The sequence below is a fragment of the Mustela erminea genome, chromosome 10, assembly GCF_009829155.1.
Source record: "Mustela erminea isolate mMusErm1 chromosome 10, mMusErm1.Pri, whole genome shotgun sequence".
Taxonomy (NCBI): domain Eukaryota; kingdom Metazoa; phylum Chordata; class Mammalia; order Carnivora; family Mustelidae; genus Mustela; species Mustela erminea.
In genome coordinates, this window is record NC_045623.1 from 62,579,287 (window position 1) to 62,600,972 (window position 21,686).

Consider the following 21,686-nt stretch of genomic DNA (forward strand, 5'->3'; position numbering starts at 1 on the left):
AGTAGTATGAGGATTATATTTGAAAGGATCAGATTGTATTTTAAAAAATACATTTTTAAACTTTGATTTTACTGTTCCATTACATGCTTTTCCCTTTACTTACTGCCGTTGCTAAACCTACTGTTATTTTTGCTTAATTCATTTCGTATTTCCCAATAATTTAACTGTTAAAATAAAAAGATTTCCCCCAGCTGAAACTAAAAAATGAAAAGGAGAAAAAAAATACAAATTTCTAAGGATGTGTTGTAGAGGGGAAAAAAAAAAGTGAGTAAAAGCTGTTTGGTTTGTATTGCATGGGCGTGGTGGTAGAAACCCAAGGTATTTCAGTCTGAAATATGTCAGGGGAAGAACAATTGACACACCTATTTCTTAAGAGTTATGGTCCCAGTTTTGTAAATACGTATTTTCCAGAGATATTTTTAACTTATTTTTGTGTGTGTGTGTTCCAGATAATCAAGGAGAAGAAAGATGAACTTAATCTATGGACTGCAGTCTACTACTAGAAACTGTGTTTTCTTCCGATTTCATTTGCTGGCCCACTGGAGAAGATCTAACACACGATCTGTAACCTCATCAGACTGTCATCAAGTACAAATTAATCATATAGTTAATAAGTATCAGGGTCTGGGAGTAAATCAGTATGATAGGTTGACTTTTCTGCCTGAAAATTTTTCTTTCTCTAAGACCTTCAGTAATGAAAGACCAGGATGCCTCTTGAGCACGAGATATAAGGAAATTGGGATGGTTACCCCAAAATGTACTGTGTGGAATGACTCTTCAAGACAACTACAGATAAAAGAAGTTACAGGAGTTCCTGCTCTTTCACTGTTGCATCCTCTGAACTGTCTTCATGAAAGAGACATCAGGAGTTTCCACACTTCTCCTCAGTTTCAAGCTGCTCCGGTTCCTCTCTTGTTGATAATTCTCAAGCCAGTGCAGAAACTATTTGCAATCATTGTAGGCAGGTAAAAAAACTTAAAAAAAACTTTTATATTACAATGTATTTATAAAACTGTACTTTTAACTAGATTTCCCACCTATATTTAGCTCAAAATTCAGTTTCTAAACAGTTGGTTCTACCCCGTTTTGTTAAGTATGATTTAGTAATTTTGAAATGATTTACTGCATATTATTTTTTTTATGATTTTATTTATTTATTTACTTGGTAGAGAGAGAGAGACAGACAGACAGACAGAAGGGGGAGGGGCAGAGGGAAAGGATGAGAATCCTAAGTAAACTTTGCACTGAGCACGGAGCCTGAGATCTCTGAGCTTTACAGTCCTGAGATCATGACCTGAGCCGAAATCAAGAGTTGAATGCTTAACCAACTGAGCCACCCAGGTGCCCCAATTTACTGCATATTATAGTATAAAAATATGATCTTTAAAAAATTACCTTATATAGATGCTTTTTAAAAGATCTTATGTTTGTGATTACAAGAATGAGAAATGTTGGTTATAGCTTGTAATAAGAGCAGTACTTACAAACATATGTGTTTAGTTTACAGAATCTGAGGCAGTGGGTCATGAAACTGAAGAACTTTACTTATTTAAGAATGGGCTTATTCCTAGCCAGGTTAATGCTTAACTAGCATTTATTTTTTCTATTCTATTTTTCTAGGCAATATTTTTCTATTCTATTTCCAACATATCTTTGTTATTTTCTCTTGGGTAGTCCTTCATAATAATTATGTTTTTACAGTTAATAGTATCTTATATTTAATTTAGAACTCCCCCCATAAATAATCTTGTTTTGTCTTATTTGCCCCATTTATTAAAGAAAGGTAAAGTCAAACATTGTCTCCTCATAAAGCTTTCTGACATTTGATGATTGTGAAGGCCCTTCTAGCCCTCCTACTCCCATACTAACCAAACCAATTTTCTTTCTATCAGAAATTGAAAACTTCTATTCTCTTAATATATTGTGTTCCTTATGATTTGACACTGGCACCCAGAAAAAAATACATTTGTGGTAGCTGTTGATGTAAGTAACGGCTGTCAGAGAAAACCAGAGCTAGACAATAGTTAAAGCAGTAAATACAGATTTTATGCAGGACTTTTGCAGTAGAGGAAGAGAGACCTAAGTATGGAACCAGAGTTAATTTTGAATACAGCATGGGCAAGAGGGAATTTATAGAGTTAATTTTGAATACAGCATGAGCAAGTGGGAATTTATAGCCAAGGAGCAGGGTGAGGTTTGGTGGATGAAAAATTGCTAGGAGGAATCATTAGGAATAAGGGGGAATTCTCTCTAACATGACCCTACCAAGCTTCTTGCTGAAGACAGGTAAGGGTGATCAGATATCACTTGGGGGCTGGTGAATGATGATGAACCTAATCAGATACTGAGGGTGATCAGATACGGAGGATGGGGGATTCTGGGTAAACTGATTTAGCAGGACTCTTGCTGAAACTGGACAATGGAGAGAGAAATACAGAAGTCCAAAGGTGAGGCCTTGTTGAAAAAAGCCTGAGTAGAGTCTGGTGGAAGAGAGAATCTTTGTCACAGCTCAGCCCAGGTTCTTAGGCCAATGGCTCTTTATCGTCCTTTTTAATCATTATTTTTAACTTTTTGTTTTTGTTACTATTATAACAACATTTTCTTTTAAGCTGTGTTTTCATAATTTTAAGCAAAAAATACTAAGTCATATAAAGTTTAAGTAGGAAATAAGTCTGGCCTAAGTTTCTTCAGGTTGAAACACTTTGAGGCATTTTAGGTGTGTCACTTAATAAAATTAAGATAACTTGAAGTTATTTTATAAGATGAATTGTGTCAAGAGAATAATGTATTTATCTTAAATTTTTGTTAGGATTTCACAGATGACCTTACAAGGGAAAATTTTGCCCCGGTGTTGAGAACATTGCTTATCAAAATGTCTGTGAACCCCAGTAAACAACAGAGAGTATTGTTGCCTGGTAGAAAGTAGACCTCCTCCTGTGTTAACCATACCGTCTCTCATTTCTTTATTTATAGTGTTTAAGCCCTTATTACTTCTCCTTTGTCATGTTCTTGAGGGGATAGTGGACTTTTTTCTGGTGAGCAATACTTACATCTAAAATCAATCCTGAGGTAGTTTCCCTTATACCTTGCTGAAGTACTGGCAGATAGTAGTAGTGCCAGAAGTCTCATGAGCAGTGCGGAGGATCATGGTTAAAGGAACAGATTATTGTTACCATAATCTACTCAGATGTTTATGGGGGCAGTTCATCCCTACTCAGTGGTTAAGTGCTCAGACTCTGGGATCACATTGTCCTCCTTGCCTAGTTTTCCCTTATCCCTTCTGCAACCTTGGGCAAGTTGCTTCACTTCTCTCTCTGTCTCAGTTTTCTTTTGTCTAATGGGGTTATTGTGAAGGTTAAATTAGATGACATATGTGTAACAATTCGAATAGTGATTTGCATGTGGTAAACAGTCAATAAAAGTTAATTAATCAAGTTGTGTAAAATAGATACTCACTTAGTGTTCACCTTTAAAATAACTGAAGAAGAAAATGTGTGTAATGAACATTAGAATTTTTAACTATAGTTCTATATAACTGATTATTTGTTTATCATTTAACTAAGAATTTTATAAATTGAAAAAAATTAATCTATACAGAGAAATATATCAGAAAAATTCAAGTATTTGAAGACATAAAATCCCAGCATAAGATTAAATTTTGGTGATATGTGCTGATACTCTTCTCAGGACTTTGAATTTTCTTTTTACTCTAGGGGCATAAGGAAATGGTGGCAGGCACTTCCTCCTAACAAGAAGGAACTATTTAAAGAAAGTTTAAGAAAGAATAAATGGAAGTTACTCCTATGTTTCAGTAGTTTTGGATTGCTGTTTGTAGTGTTTTATTTTACTCACCTGGAAGTGAGTCCTGTTACGGGAAGGAGGAAGCTACTATTATTGGGGAAGGAACATTTCAGACTTTTATCAGAACTGGAATATGAAGCAGTAAGTATTAAGAATTGTTTGTAATTAGATGGCTTAATATAATACTCAAAGCAGGAAAGTTTCTTCAGATGAAAGATGCACTACTTTTTAATGTTGATCTTTGATAGAAAATTAGCATTTTCCCAAAAGGCCCCCAACTTTTTGTACTTAGTATTCCTACTGCCTCCATTGCTTTTCTTCTCACTCACCCAGCTAACTCCTGCTCATCACATGTCACCTTAAATGTCACTTTCTCAGGAAAGCCTCCCTTGATTATCCAGGCTGGGTTACGCAGGTTGGCTACTTTAGGCTCTAGGGGTATCCTTCATCCAGACTAAATTATGAATGAGCTCATTTGTATTTGTGTCCAGTGCTTGGCTCTATTGTGGTCCAGTCTCCTACTTTTGTTTTCTCTTTGCATACTGTACTGTTCCCTTAAATCACTTATCATGAGGGTAACATAATAATTATTTGCATAATTATTTATTTGCTGATCTATCTCCTTTGTTAGCCTAAGCTCTGTGGGAACACAGACCCTGTCTGTTTCATCATTTTTATCTTAAGTACTAGCACAGTGTACAAAGTAGTGCTTAGTATACATATATTTTAGATAAGTAAGTGTGTAATAGAATTTTTTTACCTTGAAAGTAATGTAGAATAGGATTTTTTTCTGAAATATCATTTCTGGCAATTTATTATATTTTTTGAATGCAAAGTAAAGTTGGAATTCAGAAGCCTTAACTCCTTAGCAAGTATGAGATAAGTTAAGCATTTTATACCCTAGAGAGTTTCTTGAGGACAGATCCTCTTTTCCCAGTTCTTAGCACACATATATAGCATGTACTCAGTAATTTTTGAATTAAAGTCTCATAGTCTTATTTGACAGTTTTGGCATGGCTGAATCTTTGTGGCTTTTTATTTCAGTGAATCTTCTGAGTTTGTCAGCGGAAAGTTACCATTAAAAAAGAAATAACAATTTTTTTCACTAAAAAGGTTGTTCCTAGTAAAGACAAGATGCATCTCTTCTAGTAGAATTTATACAGAGATTGGAGGTGTTTCTTAGGATAGTCTTACCTGAAGCAAGTTTGAGGAAAATGTTCTGGAAAGATTGAGGCAGGCCTAGTGTTAAATTAGTATGTCTTCTACCATTCATATCACTTAGATGCTTTAAAAAATTATGTGTTCATATATATCCTTTTTTTCACAAATGTAATAACCTGCTTGATATGAAAATTGAAGCACATGTTCTTATAGAGATATTATAAAGTGCTGTTATTATGTATAATTTTGCCTACTTCAGAAGTATAGTAATATTTTTTGTTTCAGTTTACACTGGTGACTTGTGCTTTCTAAAAATGCTGTTGATACTAAAGACTATTTAGATTCTAGTACTACAGAAACATCTATTTTTAATACATCTCAGAGAAGGTTATAAACTTTTTGCTCCATATGTGAAAGAAGTTACACATTTTGTGGAAATTAAAGTAATATTTTCAGAACACCTTTAATTTTCCTACACTTAAAAGGGTTTCTCATGAATATAGCTTCAGAAAAGTGTCTTCATATGGTGGCTATTCTTACTCAACATAGTGTAGAGAAAATGACATGCCTATTCTAAAATTTCAGAAATTTCCTTCGATTCTGTGTGAATAAACCTTTAAAATTAATGAAATGTCCTTTTTTTGGTAGAAGTTTTTTTTTCATTAAGTATAGGCTGTTCTATTCAGTAGGTTATGAAAGTAATTTTGTTTTATATTTCCTTATGTGAAATCTTTTTCCCCTAGGCAAAGTTTTGTTTTCCAAAATATTTAGGAAAAGTAGAAATCATATTTTAGCATTTTATTTGTTTATAGGCTAATAGAAAAGATAAAAGTTTTATTTCAACCAATTTATATGAAAAATCTTAGTTATTAGAATTCATTCCATTTGTGAGAAATCACATTGCCTTTGCCTGAATAATTCAGATTTAAGTATCTGAGTGTTTAGTATATGTAGATTTTTACATAATTAAAAATTAAAATGTTCAACAATAAGTAGCCATATAACTTTTCATGAAGCAGTATAAACATTTTGTAGTAGAGCTACAACTCTCTTAAGATAAAGTTGACTTTTTAATCTTTCAGTGGATGGACGAATTTAAAAATGATATGCTCACTGAGAAGGATGCCCGATACCTAAAGGTTAAGGAGGTGGTTAATCATTTGATTGAATGCAATAAAGATATTCCAGGGATCTCTGAGATCAATTGGATTATTCATGTGGTTGATTCCCCAGATGTAAATGCCTTCGTGCTTCCAGTAAGTGAAAGTTCTCACACCTAATGTTTAATTGTTCAATTTAATGTCCTTGTTTTTTTAAGGTGTCCACTTGCTTACATTATTTTCTTTATGGTGCAGAATGGACAAGTGTTTATCTTCACTGGGCTTTTAAATAGTGTGACTGATATCCATCAACTTTCCTTCCTTCTGGGCCATGAAATAGCACACGCAGTACTTGGGCATGCTGTAAGTACCTAGAATGAATATTCAGTTCTTTTAATACCGCTTTGAAGTTAGCAAGTTAAATCTTTTAAAATTGACTTTTCAGTTTCCTTTTTCTTTAAAAGATAGAATTTTAATCTTTAGTAATTGACTTATTCTGTTACCTGAAAAAAGATGATTGGGTAATTGTGAGAATTTTTATGGTCTTTAGTATTTGGTACCTGAATAATTAGTATTTCTCTTAAATAGTGTTGTTATCACCTGTCTCTTTTGCTAAAAAGTAATTATTCTCAACCTCTAATTACTTCAAATTAGATTTTAAACTTTCCATAATTATTAACATACTTGTAATCTGTTCAGAAAATTAACTATATGAAAGTGATATTGCTATTTAAGTGGGTAAATCAGTTTTCTTACTTTTTTATTCATTCTCAGAGGATTGCTTGGAGCATCACTGAAAATCTCTGGAATGATATGCCATATATAATTAATGCAGAGTAATAATAATGATGTCTTGCCATTTTATAGTTTGCTGAGCTTTTAAATACATACCTTCTCAATTACAATTTTAATAACATTCTCATTAAGTATGTATTTAATATCTCTATATTCTGTATGAGGAAACTCATGTTTAAAAAGACTCTAAGTAACATGAGTAATGAGGCCAACTGACAGATTGGGATTTCAACCCAGTTCTTGTGTTTGTAAATCCAACACTGCTTCTTTTTACCATAGTTACCTGATTATTGGTAGAGCTTATTTTAATGGATCATAGAATTAAGGTTGATTTATACTCCTTTGAATACACATCTGTTTGACTTGGTATGAGTCCAAAAAACCCAATATATTTATTTACTCATATATTTATTTTTATTCATTAAAAATAAACATGTCTCTCTTGTCCACATTAATTAGAAAGACATGTATTTCCTAATTGAAAACAAGAAGATAAATAGTGAAAGAATCGTGAAATGCTATGTTGGAAATGCAAATAATACTAATTTTAAATGGAAATGATAATGTTACTAATCTCTCTAAAAGTCATCTCAAATTCTGTCTATTCCTTAAAGTATTAATAAATTGAGGTTGGCCTCAGTTGTGTTTTTTTGAAGAACAAATAGTAATTATCTCCCTCATTTCTTTTGAGTTATGGAAAAATAGAAAAAACATTTTCCTCGAACAAATATGTGTAAGAATAAATCTAAACAATCAAAATAGATTGTCTTTCAAGAAAGGGCTTCATACCTGTCAATTAGTATTGGTCATTTTTAGCATTTAAGAGATGTTCATATTCTGTGCCTTTACTTTTCTGGCCTCTAGTTCAGTGCCTTACTCAGCATATTGTTGTCATCTCAGTCAGGACAGGAATGCTAATTAGATAAGATACAAAAAGAAAATACCAGTCTTAAAAATTGAAAATAGCTATTAATATTTTTTGTAGAGGTCTTACACATTATCAGCAGTGTATTTTCTCTTTCAGCAGTCTCCAGTTTGATTTCATGTAGCCTTTAATGTTTTCTTTCTTCTACAAATACATATTTAAAAATTTTTTTTAGTTTTCTAAAACTCTCTAATAGCAATTATATTCTTTAATAATTAATAACAAGGATGTTCTCTTCAGTAATGACTTTATCATTTGTAGTTTTACTCTTCTGTGCTAAAATAATTCCTTAATTGTTTTCATGACACACGGTTCATATAATAAAGCAAAGAATGCTTTGTGAGGGTAGATTATATCATTAAGAGAAGTGTTCTAAGTGATTATGTTTAGTTATCAGACTTGTTTCATACATTCAAGTAATGATTCCTATACACTCAGTATCAGCATTACATTAACATTTATTAATCAGCTTTAATTTAGTAGGGAATGATAAATAATCCAGTGTGTTAAACTTGCATTTAGAAATTACTACTCAGAACAGCTATTTTAAGTAAAATTGGTTACTGTTCTAAATAAATATAAAACTTCATAAAACTCTATTTCGTAGTGAGAAATACCAGAGTGATAAAATTGCAAACTTGCATAGATGAATTATACCTCATATATTAGGTCATAAAGTCCAAAAGACTTTTATTTGAAATAAATTTCCAATATTTTTCTGAATTTTCTGTGTTTTAACTATTTCATATGTTAGGTAGTATTTAGTCTGTTCAAAGGTATAAGCTTAACGAACACATTTGGTTGCTTTAAAAAGTAACGAGTGTATTAGAAACTAAAACTTCCTGGGTTTGTCATTTTACTAATAACTCTGTGAATTTTGGCAACTCTGTTAACTTTTCCCCATCTTAGTTTCTTTATAAAATAGGGTAATTGTACCTATTTCACAAAATTATTATGCTTGTTAATATAAGAAGCGTACATTCTTATATATCTATATAAGAATATACATTCATATCCATGAACTTGTCATTGTGTCTAAATGATGTTAGGTGGCTAGGTAAATGAATGATTGAATGTATATACACATGAGCAAGTATGTAAGCAAGGGAGGGAATGAATTAATGCACATGGAAGAAGAAGAATATGCAATTTTAGTTGGTGAAGGTCAGTTAAAATGTAACTTATTCAATGTAATTATACTTGATGAACTAGAAAATGTAGGTATATACTGTCTTTTTATTTTTTGTTGTATATTCTTAATTTATTAAAAGTAATTTTCATTATTTTGATTATTCTCAGGCAGAAAAGGCTAGCTTGGTTCATTTATTGGATTTCCTAGGTCTGATTTTTCTCACAATGATTTGGGCCATTTGCCCTCGAGATAGTTTGGCACTTTTGGGCCAGTGGATACAGTCTAAACTGCAGGAGGTAAGTGTGAGACAGTAAGTTGAATTTGTAATGGCCTGTGATGAGGATATTTTATTTTATTTTATTTTATTTTTTATTTATTTTTTTTTTTAAAGATTTTATTTATTTGACAGAGAGAAATCACAAGTAGTCAGAGAGGCAGGCAGAGAGAGAGGGAAGCAGGCTCCCCACTGAGCAGAGAGCCCGATGCGGGACTCGATCCCAGGACCCTGAGATCATGACCTGAGCCGAAGGCAGCGGCTTAACCCACTGAGCCACCCAGGCGCCCCGATGAGGATATTTTAAATATTACTATAAAGTAACAGATACCAGAGATATACCAGAGATGTTTTGACATACCATGAAATACAGCTACTAAATTTTAGTGTCTAAGTTTTCTCCTTTTTAGGAGATACTCTTCTCCTTCCTTCCTTCCTTCCTTTTTTTTTTTAAGATTGATTTATTCCAGAGAGAGAGCACATGCAGACATGCGCGCGCACACACACACACACACACACACACACACACAGGCATCAGCAGGGTGATGGGGCAGAAAGAAAGGGAGAGAGAGGCAGATTCCCCACAGAGTGTAGAGCCAGCAGGGTTTGACCTTACTACCCTTGAGACCATGACCTATGAGAGATCAAGAGTCGGAGGCTTTAGCCAACTGAACCACCCAGGTGTCCCTTTAGGGGATGTTCTTAATAATGAGCATTCCAATTAGAAGATACTATATCTCTTAAATGATGGGGGATAGATGTGTTACAAGGGCTTAGTAACTTTTGGCTAACACAGTACTGTGTGTGTGGGGGTGAGGTACAAAGTTATTGGTCTAAAGGAGAGAAAACCTGGTCACAAATCCTTTCCTTTCCTCTATATCTTTACCTTTAGATTTTTCAGTTTTGTCTCTCATAGTGACTGTGGTGTACTTACTATGACTTTTCCTTTCCCCAAATATTTGCATTCTGATGGGAAACTCTTAAAACCTGTAAATTTTTATGGGCATAGTGTTGCTGAAGCTGCTTTACCACCCTTGTCTCCTTACTCCCAGTTAAATTAAAATTACCTGGAAAATACTGAAAGGATAATCTTTTTTTTTTTTTAAAGATTTTATTTATTTATTTGACAGACAGAGATCACAAGTAGGCAGAGAGGCAGGCAGAGAGGGTGGGGAAAGCAGGCTCCCTGCTGAGCAGAGAGCCCAATGTGGGGCTCCATCCCAGGAACCTGAGACCATGACTTGAGCTGAGCCACCTAGGCGCCCCTGAAAGGATAATCTTATTAGGTGTTTGTTAACTTTCATTTTAGTACTTATGTATGTTGATAATCCTTGTAAAATTTTTTGGCGTCCTCATTTTGTTCAGAACACTTCACTACTGAAAGTAGGTCTTGCAATCTTGATAATTGCTTTGTTAACTACAATTAATTATTTTGTTTTACATTTTTTTTTCATATACTTTCTCTTGTCCTGGGAGGTTTGGTTATTCAGGAACAATCTGTTATTTGTTTATTTAATGATTTGTGGAGGACCCATCATTGTGCCATCTGGGTGCTGTTTAATGTGTAAAATGAGACAAAATGCTTTTGAAATTGGATAACTAAGTCTTGTATTCAGTGTTACTGTATCGTCTGGCTGCATTTACATCGAAATAAAGGTTCTTAAAAGGAAAAAAAAGAATTGTAATTACTTAGGTTATAGGGTCTCATATTTAGAATTTTATTTCTTTTATTGATATGCTGGGAAGTCAAAGGAGTTAATGTGGTTTTCCCCTCATTTATCAGTATATAGCTTTTTTCTGTAATGTACTCTGAAGATTCTGTCATAAGAAAGATAACTTGTAGCTGTTTCTGCCTTGAAATACTTCATGAATCGGGCTACTTCATATAATTTTTTAATTAAACTAAAAATAAAGTAGGGATTACTTCTTTTGAGCTCTTTTTAAACTAAAAATAAAGTAGGGATTACTTCTTTTGAGCTCTTTTTCCCTAAATCAAGACTCCCCCAGTAATTTTGGTGATGAGGAAAAGTTTCTCTAGACAGCTTTGCTCCTTATGATTGGAGAGCAGGAGGGGATGCGGATAGGGAAGTCATAAAGGAGGGGGAATTGCTGACATTCATTTTTCAGAGAAAAGAAGAAACAGGAGTCTTCACATAACCATTGGGGAGTCATATTTTTGTAATTTTAAAAGATTTAGGTATAATATAGTAGCCCACACAGAGTGCTACCACGTAGGGTTTTAGAAGCTATTAGTGATAAGATTTATTGGTTACTTACCATATGTTAGGTATTAGAATAAACACTAGATTAATTATGTATGGGGTTAAGAATACTAGCTGTGAGCAGATGGACCTATATTTGTATTTAGGCTCTGTTAGACCTAAATTCTATAGAACCTAGGCAGATTACTTCACTAATTATAGGTCTCAGTTTCTTCATCTATAAATTGACATATTACTGGTTAACTCAGAGCACTATTATGGGTTTAATGATGCATTTTGTTTTATTTTATTTTTATTTTTTTGAAGATTTTATTTATTTATTTGACAGAGATCACAAGTAGGGGGAGAGGCAGGCAGAGAGACGGCAGGAAGCAGGCTCCCTGCTGAGCGGAGAGCCCGATGTGGGGATCAATCCCAGTACCCTGGGATCACGATCTGAGCCCAAGGCAGAGGCTTTAACCCCTTGAGCCACCCAATTGCCCCTAAGATGCATTTTAAAGTAGGATCCCTCAATCTAAGCCTGTTGACATTTTGGACTAGATAATTCTTTGTTGTGGGGAATTGTCCCATGCATTGTAGGATGTTTAGCCTCTAAACATCTGCTCTGAACATCCAACCTCTACCCACTAGATAGATACCAGTAGTACTTTCACCCACATCTGCCCTCCCCCACAGTTGTGACAATCAAGAATGTCTCCAGGGGTGCCTGGGTGGCTCAGTTAAGTGTCTGACTCTTGATCCTGATCGGTTCGGGTCATGATCTCTCGGCACAGGTCATGATCTCAGGGTCATGAGATTGAGCCCCACATCAGGCTCGTGCTGAGTGTAGAGCCTGCTTAAGATTCTGTCTTTCCCTCTGCCCCTAAACCACTTGTGTGCACTCTCTCTCTCTTCAAAAAAAAAAAAACTCTCCAGCATTTCCAAATGTCCCTGGGGGACAAAATCATATTCATTTGAGAACCAGTGATTATAAAGCATTTAGTGTAGTACCCAGTACAAAGTAAGGACTCATTAAATAGGCACTGCTATTATTATTTCCTCAGTTTATCCTGTCTGCAACCCTAGGAGGTTGGTGCTGTTGCTACCCCATTTTACATATGATGCAACCAGGCTTAGAGAGGTTAAACAATTAGCCAGGGGTTCACAGTTAGTAAGTGTCAGCATTTGGACTTGAGTGTAAGTTTCTGTCCTTTTAATCCCATGTTTTTAACCAGTTATGCTATCAGTAGACTTGATGGACCCCTGCAGACTGCTCATTGAGAGTGATGACATGATACAATACAGTTAAACAGCCTAAAAAAGACATGATTGAGAAGGAAGAAAGTCATATCTAGTAGTCCATGTACTATGGATTAGATTGATTATATTATTTCTAGACATCACTGACATGTAGCTACCTCTGAAAAATTGTTTCCTCTATTAATAACTCTGTTCTCAAAAGTCCTGCCTATTGATCCATCGCATACAAATTTTAGTACTTACTGAAAATTAGAATTTAACTGGAAAGCATTCACATAAATACAAGTAATTAGGAAAGTTAAAATTATGATATCTATTTGTATTTTTTTATTGAAGTTGAAAGAAAATTTCATTTCCCTAACTAATCAATACTTAGAGAAAGATAACATTAAGATAATTTATCAAAGAAAGGAAAGTCTGCTCTATGGTTAATTTTCTAACTGAAATAAATTCTCTGGTAGTGTCAGTGGTTATTATCTAGCTATATTTTTTCAGTTTTCTTTAAAAATGTGAGATCTGGGGCACATGGATGACTCAGTCGATTAAGCATCTGCCTTTGGCTCAGGTCTTGATCCCAGGGTCCTGGGATCAAGTTCTGTGTCAGGCTCCCTGCTTATTGGGAAGTCTGCTTCTCCTTCTCCCTCTGTCTGCTGCTCTGCTTACTTGTGCTCTCTCTTTTTCTTCAAATAAATAAAATTTAAAAAAAATTTAAAACTGTAAGAACAAAATGATCAAAATATTAAAACTTACATTAATGAGGTTTCTTTAGGGGATCCTCTACACAGTAGGTAGAGATTATAATTGGGAAAATAGAAGTGCGGGTATCCACTGCTTTCTGAAAGTTCATGTTAAATCACTTTGGTTTTAGGCTTTTTTTTTCATAAAAGTAAACATACTCTTTGGATTTTTTTTGGTTAGTGAAAACAAGTACTAATGTAGGTCTTTTGTAAAAGCAAAGTAATGTGAGGCAAACTTTTGGAAAATGGGGGATACCTGTACAGTGATACTCCTACCCCATTATCCATGGGGTGTTGGGAGGGGAATATATTCAAGACCCCTAGTGGATAGGCCTAAAACCTCAGATAGTAGCAAATCCTATATATACTATGTTTTTTCCTGTATATACATATCTGTGATAAAGTTTATAAGTTAAGCACAATAAAAGATTAACAACAGTAACTCATAATAAAATAGAACAATTATAACAACATACTGTAAAAAAAGTTATGTGAGTGTGGCTTCTCTCAAAATACCTTATTGTACTGCATCAACTTCTTGAGATGATGTGAGATGTAAAATACCTATGTGACGGGATGAAGTGAGGTAAATGATGGAGGCGTTGTGGTGTAGCACTAGGCTTCTAGAGACCTGACTGTGCGTCAGAAGGACCATCTGCTTCCAGACCCCTGTTGACTATGGGTAACTCAAACCATGGAAACTGAAGTCATGGATAAGGGGGATTGCTGTACTCCATGTGATACTGTAGAGTCTCCAGAAGTCTGTAGGCATAATTTTTTAAATATTCTTTTCATGTTTTAAAATATTAATCTATGATGGAGGAAATAAAGCTGCACTTTGTTTTATATCATAATGTTCTTTAAATGTTAATCATGGGGAGCATAAAAACTTTATCCTAGATGCTCCATGAAATTAATTTCAAAAATTGCATTTTGTTAATCCTTTTACTATGGAATAAATATCCTTAATGGAGCTTCTCTTTCTTATTTCTTCTTAGTATATGTTTGATAGACCGTACAGTAGAACATTAGAGGCTGAAGCTGACAAAATTGGACTACAGCTTGCTGCAAAGGTAAATGCTTGGTAGTTGAGAAAACACAGTGCCCTTCGCACAGTAAAAGATAAATGTACATTGTCTTTATGAGCTGTGGCATGAGCAGAGAATGAGAGTTGGACTGTATGAAATTTTTCATTAATACCTTTTTAAATTTGTGCTTCTAGAAGGTGATATACTATCTTTGTTATACTTCTCTCCCTTTCTTGCCTAAGGGCTTTTCTGAGTAAAATAATGTACAATTGTTTTTTTTCCCCACTCAAAGGAAGGTTTGTTCTATTATAGCTATGATCTTAGATGAATCACCTGATTTTATAATTTAAATAAACAGAAGAACAAGCTTATTACTTTGTATCTTTGAGATTATTGTTGTTGCAGCAAATGACTGATCTTGGCTAGTCAGAGAGCAGCTCTGGGCCTTTACTATGATTTAAGTTGGCTTTTGCTCATATCTCCTTTACAGGGCACTGGGTGCCTCCCTGCCATTTTTATCATCTGTGATAACTGAGTATTATTAGTAGAATTTAATATTAGAAGTAAAACTTCATTTTTAGAAATAAGTAAAAAATAATGCCACTTGGTACATTAAATTCAAATTGTACTTGATTCCTTGTTGAGTTTCCAGTTGTTATTAAAAATCCTAGCTGTTAGAAATCACTATTATTTGAAGTTCTTATTATGAGTTTTATGGATTTAATTTCATAAATGAAGATATTATCCATCACAAAAGTAAAAGTAGTTATGTGAATGTTACATAATGAGAATTGAGTAAATTATCTGACTATATAGATTAAGAGGTTTCCAAATAGTGGGCCGCAGATTGGCTATAACAAGAGTTTCCTCATTTCAATGTACTACAGTCTGTGAAATTTTCCTTTTAATATAAGTGTGTTTTGTGTTCTGGTTAAGAAATCTTTGCCTATTTCAATAAGTTGTTACTGTTTTATTTCCAAGAAGCTTATTATTTTATTGCCTTTTAAAAATATATTATGTGGAAGAGGTCAGGATACTTTTTCCCCCATGTGGATATCTAATAGCCTCAGCACTGTTTATTGAAAAGTTATCTTTTCTCCACTATACTTCAGTGTCTCTTTGTCATAAATATGGGAGGCTATACAGAGGTTTATTTCTGGACTCCCTATTGTATTCTACTGGCATGTTATCTGTCTTTGAGCCAATACCACATTGTCACTGTAGCTTTGTAGTAAGCTGTAATATCTGATAACTGCTGTCCTCCAGTGTGGTTCTGCAAGATTGACTTGGCTATTCTTGGTTCTCTTCCTTTCTGTATAAATGTCAGAATAGCTTATCAAATCACATGCCTATACAAAAACATGCTTGGGATTTTGATTGGAATTGTGTGAATTTGGGGACAGTTGACTACTGTCAATAATATTGAGTCTTCCAGCCCACGAGTGATTTATTTGTCCATTTATTTAGATATTCTTGTAATTTCAGTGTTGTTTCCAAATGGTTTGTGTGTATGTGTGTGTATAGGACTTACAAATCCTTTGTTAAATGTACTGCTAAGTGTTAGACATTTTTTGATGTTATCATAAAGCGTCATTTAAGAAATAAGCTTCCTCATATATAGAAGTGCATTTTGTTTTTTTGTAAATGAACTAGTATCCAACAACCTTGCTAAATTCCCTTAATTCTAATAGTGTGTAGATTCTTTTAGATTTTATATATACACATTTGGGTTACCTATGAATAATAACAACTTTAGTTCTTCCTTTCCAATCTATGTACTTTCTCTTTTTTATCATACTGCAATGGCCAGAAACTTCAATACAGTGTTGAGGGTGAGCAGTGAGCACTTTTGTTTCTTCATGACTTTAGGGAGAAGGCATTCAGTATTTCACCATTCTTCATAACTTTTTTTGTTTCTGTTTTTGTTTTAAATCTGACTTTTTAGAAGAGTTGCCCTTCTATTCCTTATATGCTAAGAGTTTTTTTTTAAATTATGAGTAACTTTATCAAATTCTTTTTCTGTATTGATGAATATATAGTTTTTCTCCTTTAATCTGTTAATGTGACAAACTACATTGATTATTATTTTACACATTAGGACAACTTGTTATTTTGAAATTATTTTACACATTATGACAACTTGTTATTTTAAGATATAATTTTATCAGTTATATTATCCTTCCCACATATTACTGAAGTTGGTTTGCTAGCATATAGATTAGAATGTTTGTATCTATATTCATAAGATATACCAAGTTGGAATTTTCTTTTCTTGTAATGTCCTGTCATGTTTTGCTATCAAGATTATGCTGGCCTTATAAAATGAGTTGGGAAGTTTTTTTGTTCTTTTCTCTGGAAGTGTTTGTGTAATATTAGTAATATTTATTTTTAAATGTTTAGAGATTCCACGGGTAAAACTGTATGGGCCTGCAGATTTCTTTGTGGATGGTCTTTAGTTATAGATTCAGTCTTTCTAACAGATAAGAACTAATTCACATTTTTCTGTTCCATGTCAGGTTTAAAAAAAAAAAGATTTATTTTAGAGAGATTGAATGAGTGAGGGGAGGGGCAGAGGAAGAGAGGGAAAGAAGTAGACTTCTTGCTGACCGCAGAGCCCAATGCGGGGCTAGATCTCATGACCCTGAGATCATGATCTGTGCTGAAATTAAGAGTTGGAGGCTTAACCAACTAAGCCATTCAGGTGCCCCAGTTTTGTGTCACTTTTTTTATAATTTTGTTTTTCTAGAAATGTATGTTTTGTTTAAATTCTAAACATTTCTGGTATAAAGTTTTTTAATATACATATATATTTGCATTTTGTGTTGTTTTTTTAATTGAAGTATAGTTGACACACAATATTACACTAGTTCTGTGTGTACAAAACAGGGATTCGACCACTCCATGTGTTATGCTCACCGTAAGTGTAGCTACCGTCTGTCATCATACAATGCTGTGACAGTACTGTTGACTGTATTCCTTATGCTGTACCTTTCATCCTGTGGCTTATCATTCTGTAACCGGAAGCCTGTTTCTCCAGCTCCTTCATCTATTTTGCTGCCACTTCCTGCCCCTCTCCACTGGCAACCGTCAGTTTGTTACCTTTACTATATTTTTAATGTCTGAAGGATACTGCATTCTTCAGATATATTTGGTTTATTTGTTGATTCAAAAATTAATACAGTTTTAGTTAAGTAGTTACACATGTTGTGATTCCTTCCACTGCCGATCACCTTAGTTCTTCTAAAGTTTAAGTCATAATCTTCAAGGTAGCGCTTTTTAAAAAAAATTTTGTGGGGTGCCTGGGTGGCTCAGTTAGTTAAACATCCAGTCATTAACTGCAGCTCAGTTCATGATCTCAGGGTTGTGGGATCAAGCCCCATGTAGGGCTCAGTGGGGAGTCTGCTTGAGATTCTCACTCCCTCTGCCCTTCCTCCCTGCTCATCCACTCTTTCTCCCTCTCTCCCTCTCATTCTCTCTCTCAAAATAAATAAATGAATCTTTTCAAAGAAGATTCACTCAGTCCACAGTTCTTTCAGTTTGGCTTCTTGGATCTTCACTTGAATATGGACATGCTTCAGAACTTCACCAGCTGTAATATTTAGGATCCAGTTTCTTTAAGCAGTTTACTTTAGAGCCACGTTGAGGGTCTGAGTAGATGAATCTGCTTAGATCTTAATTTCAGACACCCTCTAAACATGAATAAGTTCAAGCTGTATTCACTCCTGAACTGTCACCCTCTAGAATAGTACAGATAATTGGGATATGTTAATACCTAAGATTATAATAATTTGACTGTTAGTTCTTTGATGGTTTTAGCAGATCTGTCTTGTGGTTCTTTCCCATATATAACACATGTTTCAGCTTGTATATTATCTGTAACTGTCTTGTAGCTCACTAATCCTACTTTCAGCTATGTCTATTCTGCCATTAGACATATCTTTGACTTTTAAATTTTATTGTATTTTTAAAAATTTTTTAAAAAGATTTTTACTTATTTATTTGACAGAGAGAGATCACAAGTAGTCAGAGAGGCAGTCAGAGAGAAAGAGGGGTAAGCAGGCTCCCTGCTGAGCAGAAAGCCCAATGCGGGGCTCGATCCCAGGACACTGGCTTAACCACTGAACATAGAACTATTGGCTCTGAATGATAATTTCATCCATTGTAGGTGATTCTCCCTTAGTCTGGAGGACAATTAGAATAGAGCAGATTATTTCAGTCAGTCAGAGCCTGAGCTGGGTCTTCATAAGTTTCAATTTACCTGTACTCACCTTCATTTATAAGAGTATTGCTGTACAGGGAGGTCTGCTGAAGGCATGGAGTATTTACTAAGTTCCTCCTGTGTAGTGGTTTTTGAACTTCAGTTTTTGATTCACTAGCACCATGAGACTATTGAAATCTCTATTCAGTTTTCATCAACTTTTTGTTTTAAAAGTGCCCTGTGCAGCTTAAGAATTAATAAGATGCCTTGTTGAACTGGCATCCAGTGGTGTCTTTGTCCTCCTATCTTTCAAATCTTAGCTTCTCAAATTTGGCTGCCTTGTTAAGCATAACTTGTAAGTTTTGGCTCTCTAGCCCTGCTGGATGGCTGAAAACTCTCCTTAGTCACCTCTTTCTACTTGGATTTCTTTTGAGTTCTACTTGTATTCTCAGCCTCTGGCTCTTCATTGCTTAGAATTTAACAGATTTCACTGAAATCTTTTCTTTGAAAAAAGTTGATGGTATTTTGATAGGGATTATATTAAATGTGTAGATGGCTCTTGGTAGCATAGACATTTTCACATTTTCTTGGTAGCATAGACATTTCCAATCCGTGAGCATGAAACATTTTTCCATTTCTTTGTGTCTTCCTCAATTTCTTTACTATATGCAGCTAGGCTGTCATTGAAAGTAGAAGGGGAGATAAAAATCTTTAGGACAAACAAAAACTAAAAGAATTTGCAAACATCAAACCAGCCCTATAGGAAATATTGAAAGGGATCCTCTAAGCAAAGAGAGAGCCTAAAAGTAACATAAACCAGAAAGGAACAGAGACAATATACAGTAACAGTCACCTTACAGGTAATACATGGCACTAAATTCATATCTTTCAATAGTTACTCTGAATGTAAATTAGGGCTAAATGCCCCAATCAAAAGACAGGGTATCAGAATGGATAAAAGAACAAGACCCTTTGATATGCTGTCTACAAGAAACTCAGAGACTTCTCCAGATTTAAAGTGAAGGTGTGGAAAACCATTTACCATGCTAATGGACATCAAAAGAAAGCTGGGGTGGCAATCCTTATATCAGACAAATTAGATTTTAAACCAAAGACTATGATAAGAGATGAGGAAGGACCCTGTATCATACTTAAAGGGTCTATCCAATAAGAAGATCTAACAATTTTAAATATCTATGCCCCTAGTATGGGAGCAGCCACTTATATAAGCCAATTAAAAACCAAATCAAAGAAACACATTGACAATAATACAATAATAGTAGGGGACATTCACACCCCCTCACTAAGTTGACAGATTAAGCAAAAGATCAACAATGAAATAAAGGCTTTAAATGACACACTGGACCAGGTAGACTTCACAGATAAATTCAGAACATTCCATCCCAAAGCAACAGAATATACATTCTTCTCTAGTGCACATGGAACATTCTCCAGAGCAGACCATATCCTGGATCACAAATCAGGTCTCAACTAGTACCAAAAGATTGGGATCATTCCCTGCATATTTTTGGACCACAGTGCTTTGAAAGTAGAACTAAAAAATCACAAGAGGAAAGTTGGAAAGAACTCAAATACATGGAGGCTGAAGAACATCCTACTAAAGAATGAATGGGTCAACCAGGAAATTAAAGGAGAATTTTAAAAATTCATGGCAACAAATGAAAATGAAAACACAACTGTTCAAAAATCTTTGGGGTGCAGCAAAGGCAGTCCTAAGAGAAAAATAAATAGCAATACAAGCCTTTCTCAAGAAACACGAACAGTCTCAAATGTAGTTGGCATCCTTATTCACATATCCTTATGTTCCTTGCACTTACATAGCAGTAGGGTGGGATTGCTGGCACTGCTATGTTTGTTTTTAAAAGATACTTCCTGTTATTACAGAATGTTATGGCAAACCTTAACCAGTGACACATCGCAATACCCTTTTTTTAAATACCTGCATCAGCCCTTCTTTTGAAGATGGTCTTTTTTTCTTAATGTTTTTCTTGGTAGATTTTAAAAATACATATTCTAGGCCCCACACTTGGATCAGTATCAGGGTGATGAAACCCTGAATCTGAATATGTTTAGGAACTTCCAAGTGATTTCTGCTATCTAGGCAGGTTTGGAAATTACTACTTTGAGTGATCAAATGTCAGTTTTATGTTTTTGGGTGACTTGGTAAGATAAATTTTCTGTGGTATTTAAGAAAGAAGAATGAAATTAGGTTAGCAAATATTGATATTCCTTTGATTATCTATAATATGCAAGCCATCTATTTTTTAAGAGTGTATCTGGATAGCTACAACTATGATTTCATTTTCTAAAGCATATCTAAATAATTGTGTTGTGGATGAGTTGACCTTTTGCCAGTTGTGACATAGTACTTGGTTCAAAGGAGAAAACAACATTGCTACATGTATTAAGTCATGGATCCATAGTGATACAGGCAATATCTTTGTTATGGAGCACTTAGGCTATAATGTTCTTTGTTAAGAAAAATATTTATTAATTTGAGTGAGATAGAGCATGAGTACAAGTGGGGGTATGCAGAGGGAGAAGCAGGCTCCCCGTTGAGCAAAGAGCTGGATACAGGGCTTGATCCCAGGCTGCCAGGATCATGACCTGAGCCAAAGTCAGATACTTAACCGACTGAACCACTCAGGTACCCCTGGAGCACTTAGGATATAAAAATGCCGTCTCAGTACAAGTATTTATTTCCTATCAAAAGGGAGAAACAGTATAAGAACCTTAGATGTTATATTGATACCAGCATTTATTCTGTGATACCACCTGTTTAGATGATAATGCTATTATTTGTCATTCAACACTATATTCTGTTACTATACTTAGTATGTTATATATATTGTCTGGCCTAATCCTTTAGTAACTCTGTGAACTAGTGATTAGTATCATTATCTTCATCTCACTGATAAAGGAACTGAAGCCCAGATAGAATAAGTTACCTTCTTCTGGTACAAAATGGTAAAACCATGATTCAAACCCAAGGGTGTATGATTTCAAAGTTTGTTGCTGCAGTTTTGTTTCTGATCTTATCCCTCTACCACAGT

At 34.5% G+C, this 21,686-nt stretch overlaps 1 protein-coding gene across 7 annotated transcripts in view; it reads left to right on the forward strand.

The window, feature by feature from the left end:
• Positions 1–21,686, forward strand: part of OMA1 (OMA1 zinc metallopeptidase) — an 89,136-nt gene that overhangs the window by 8,290 nt on the left and 59,160 nt on the right. For 6 of the 7 annotated variants that reach the window (XM_032301661.1, XM_032301666.1, XM_032301664.1 and 3 more), the window contains exons 2-7: positions 450–965; positions 3,714–3,942; positions 6,045–6,218; positions 6,318–6,425; positions 9,082–9,210; positions 14,385–14,459. In XM_032301661.1, the coding sequence (XP_032157552.1) occupies positions 469–965; positions 3,714–3,942; positions 6,045–6,218; positions 6,318–6,425; positions 9,082–9,210; positions 14,385–14,459 (1,212 nt within the window). In that variant the 5' untranslated portion in view covers positions 450–468. The remainder of the gene's footprint in view (positions 1–449; positions 966–3,713; positions 3,943–6,044; positions 6,219–6,317; positions 6,426–9,081; positions 9,211–14,384; positions 14,460–21,686) is intronic. The other variant, XM_032301665.1, reaches the window with a different exon arrangement.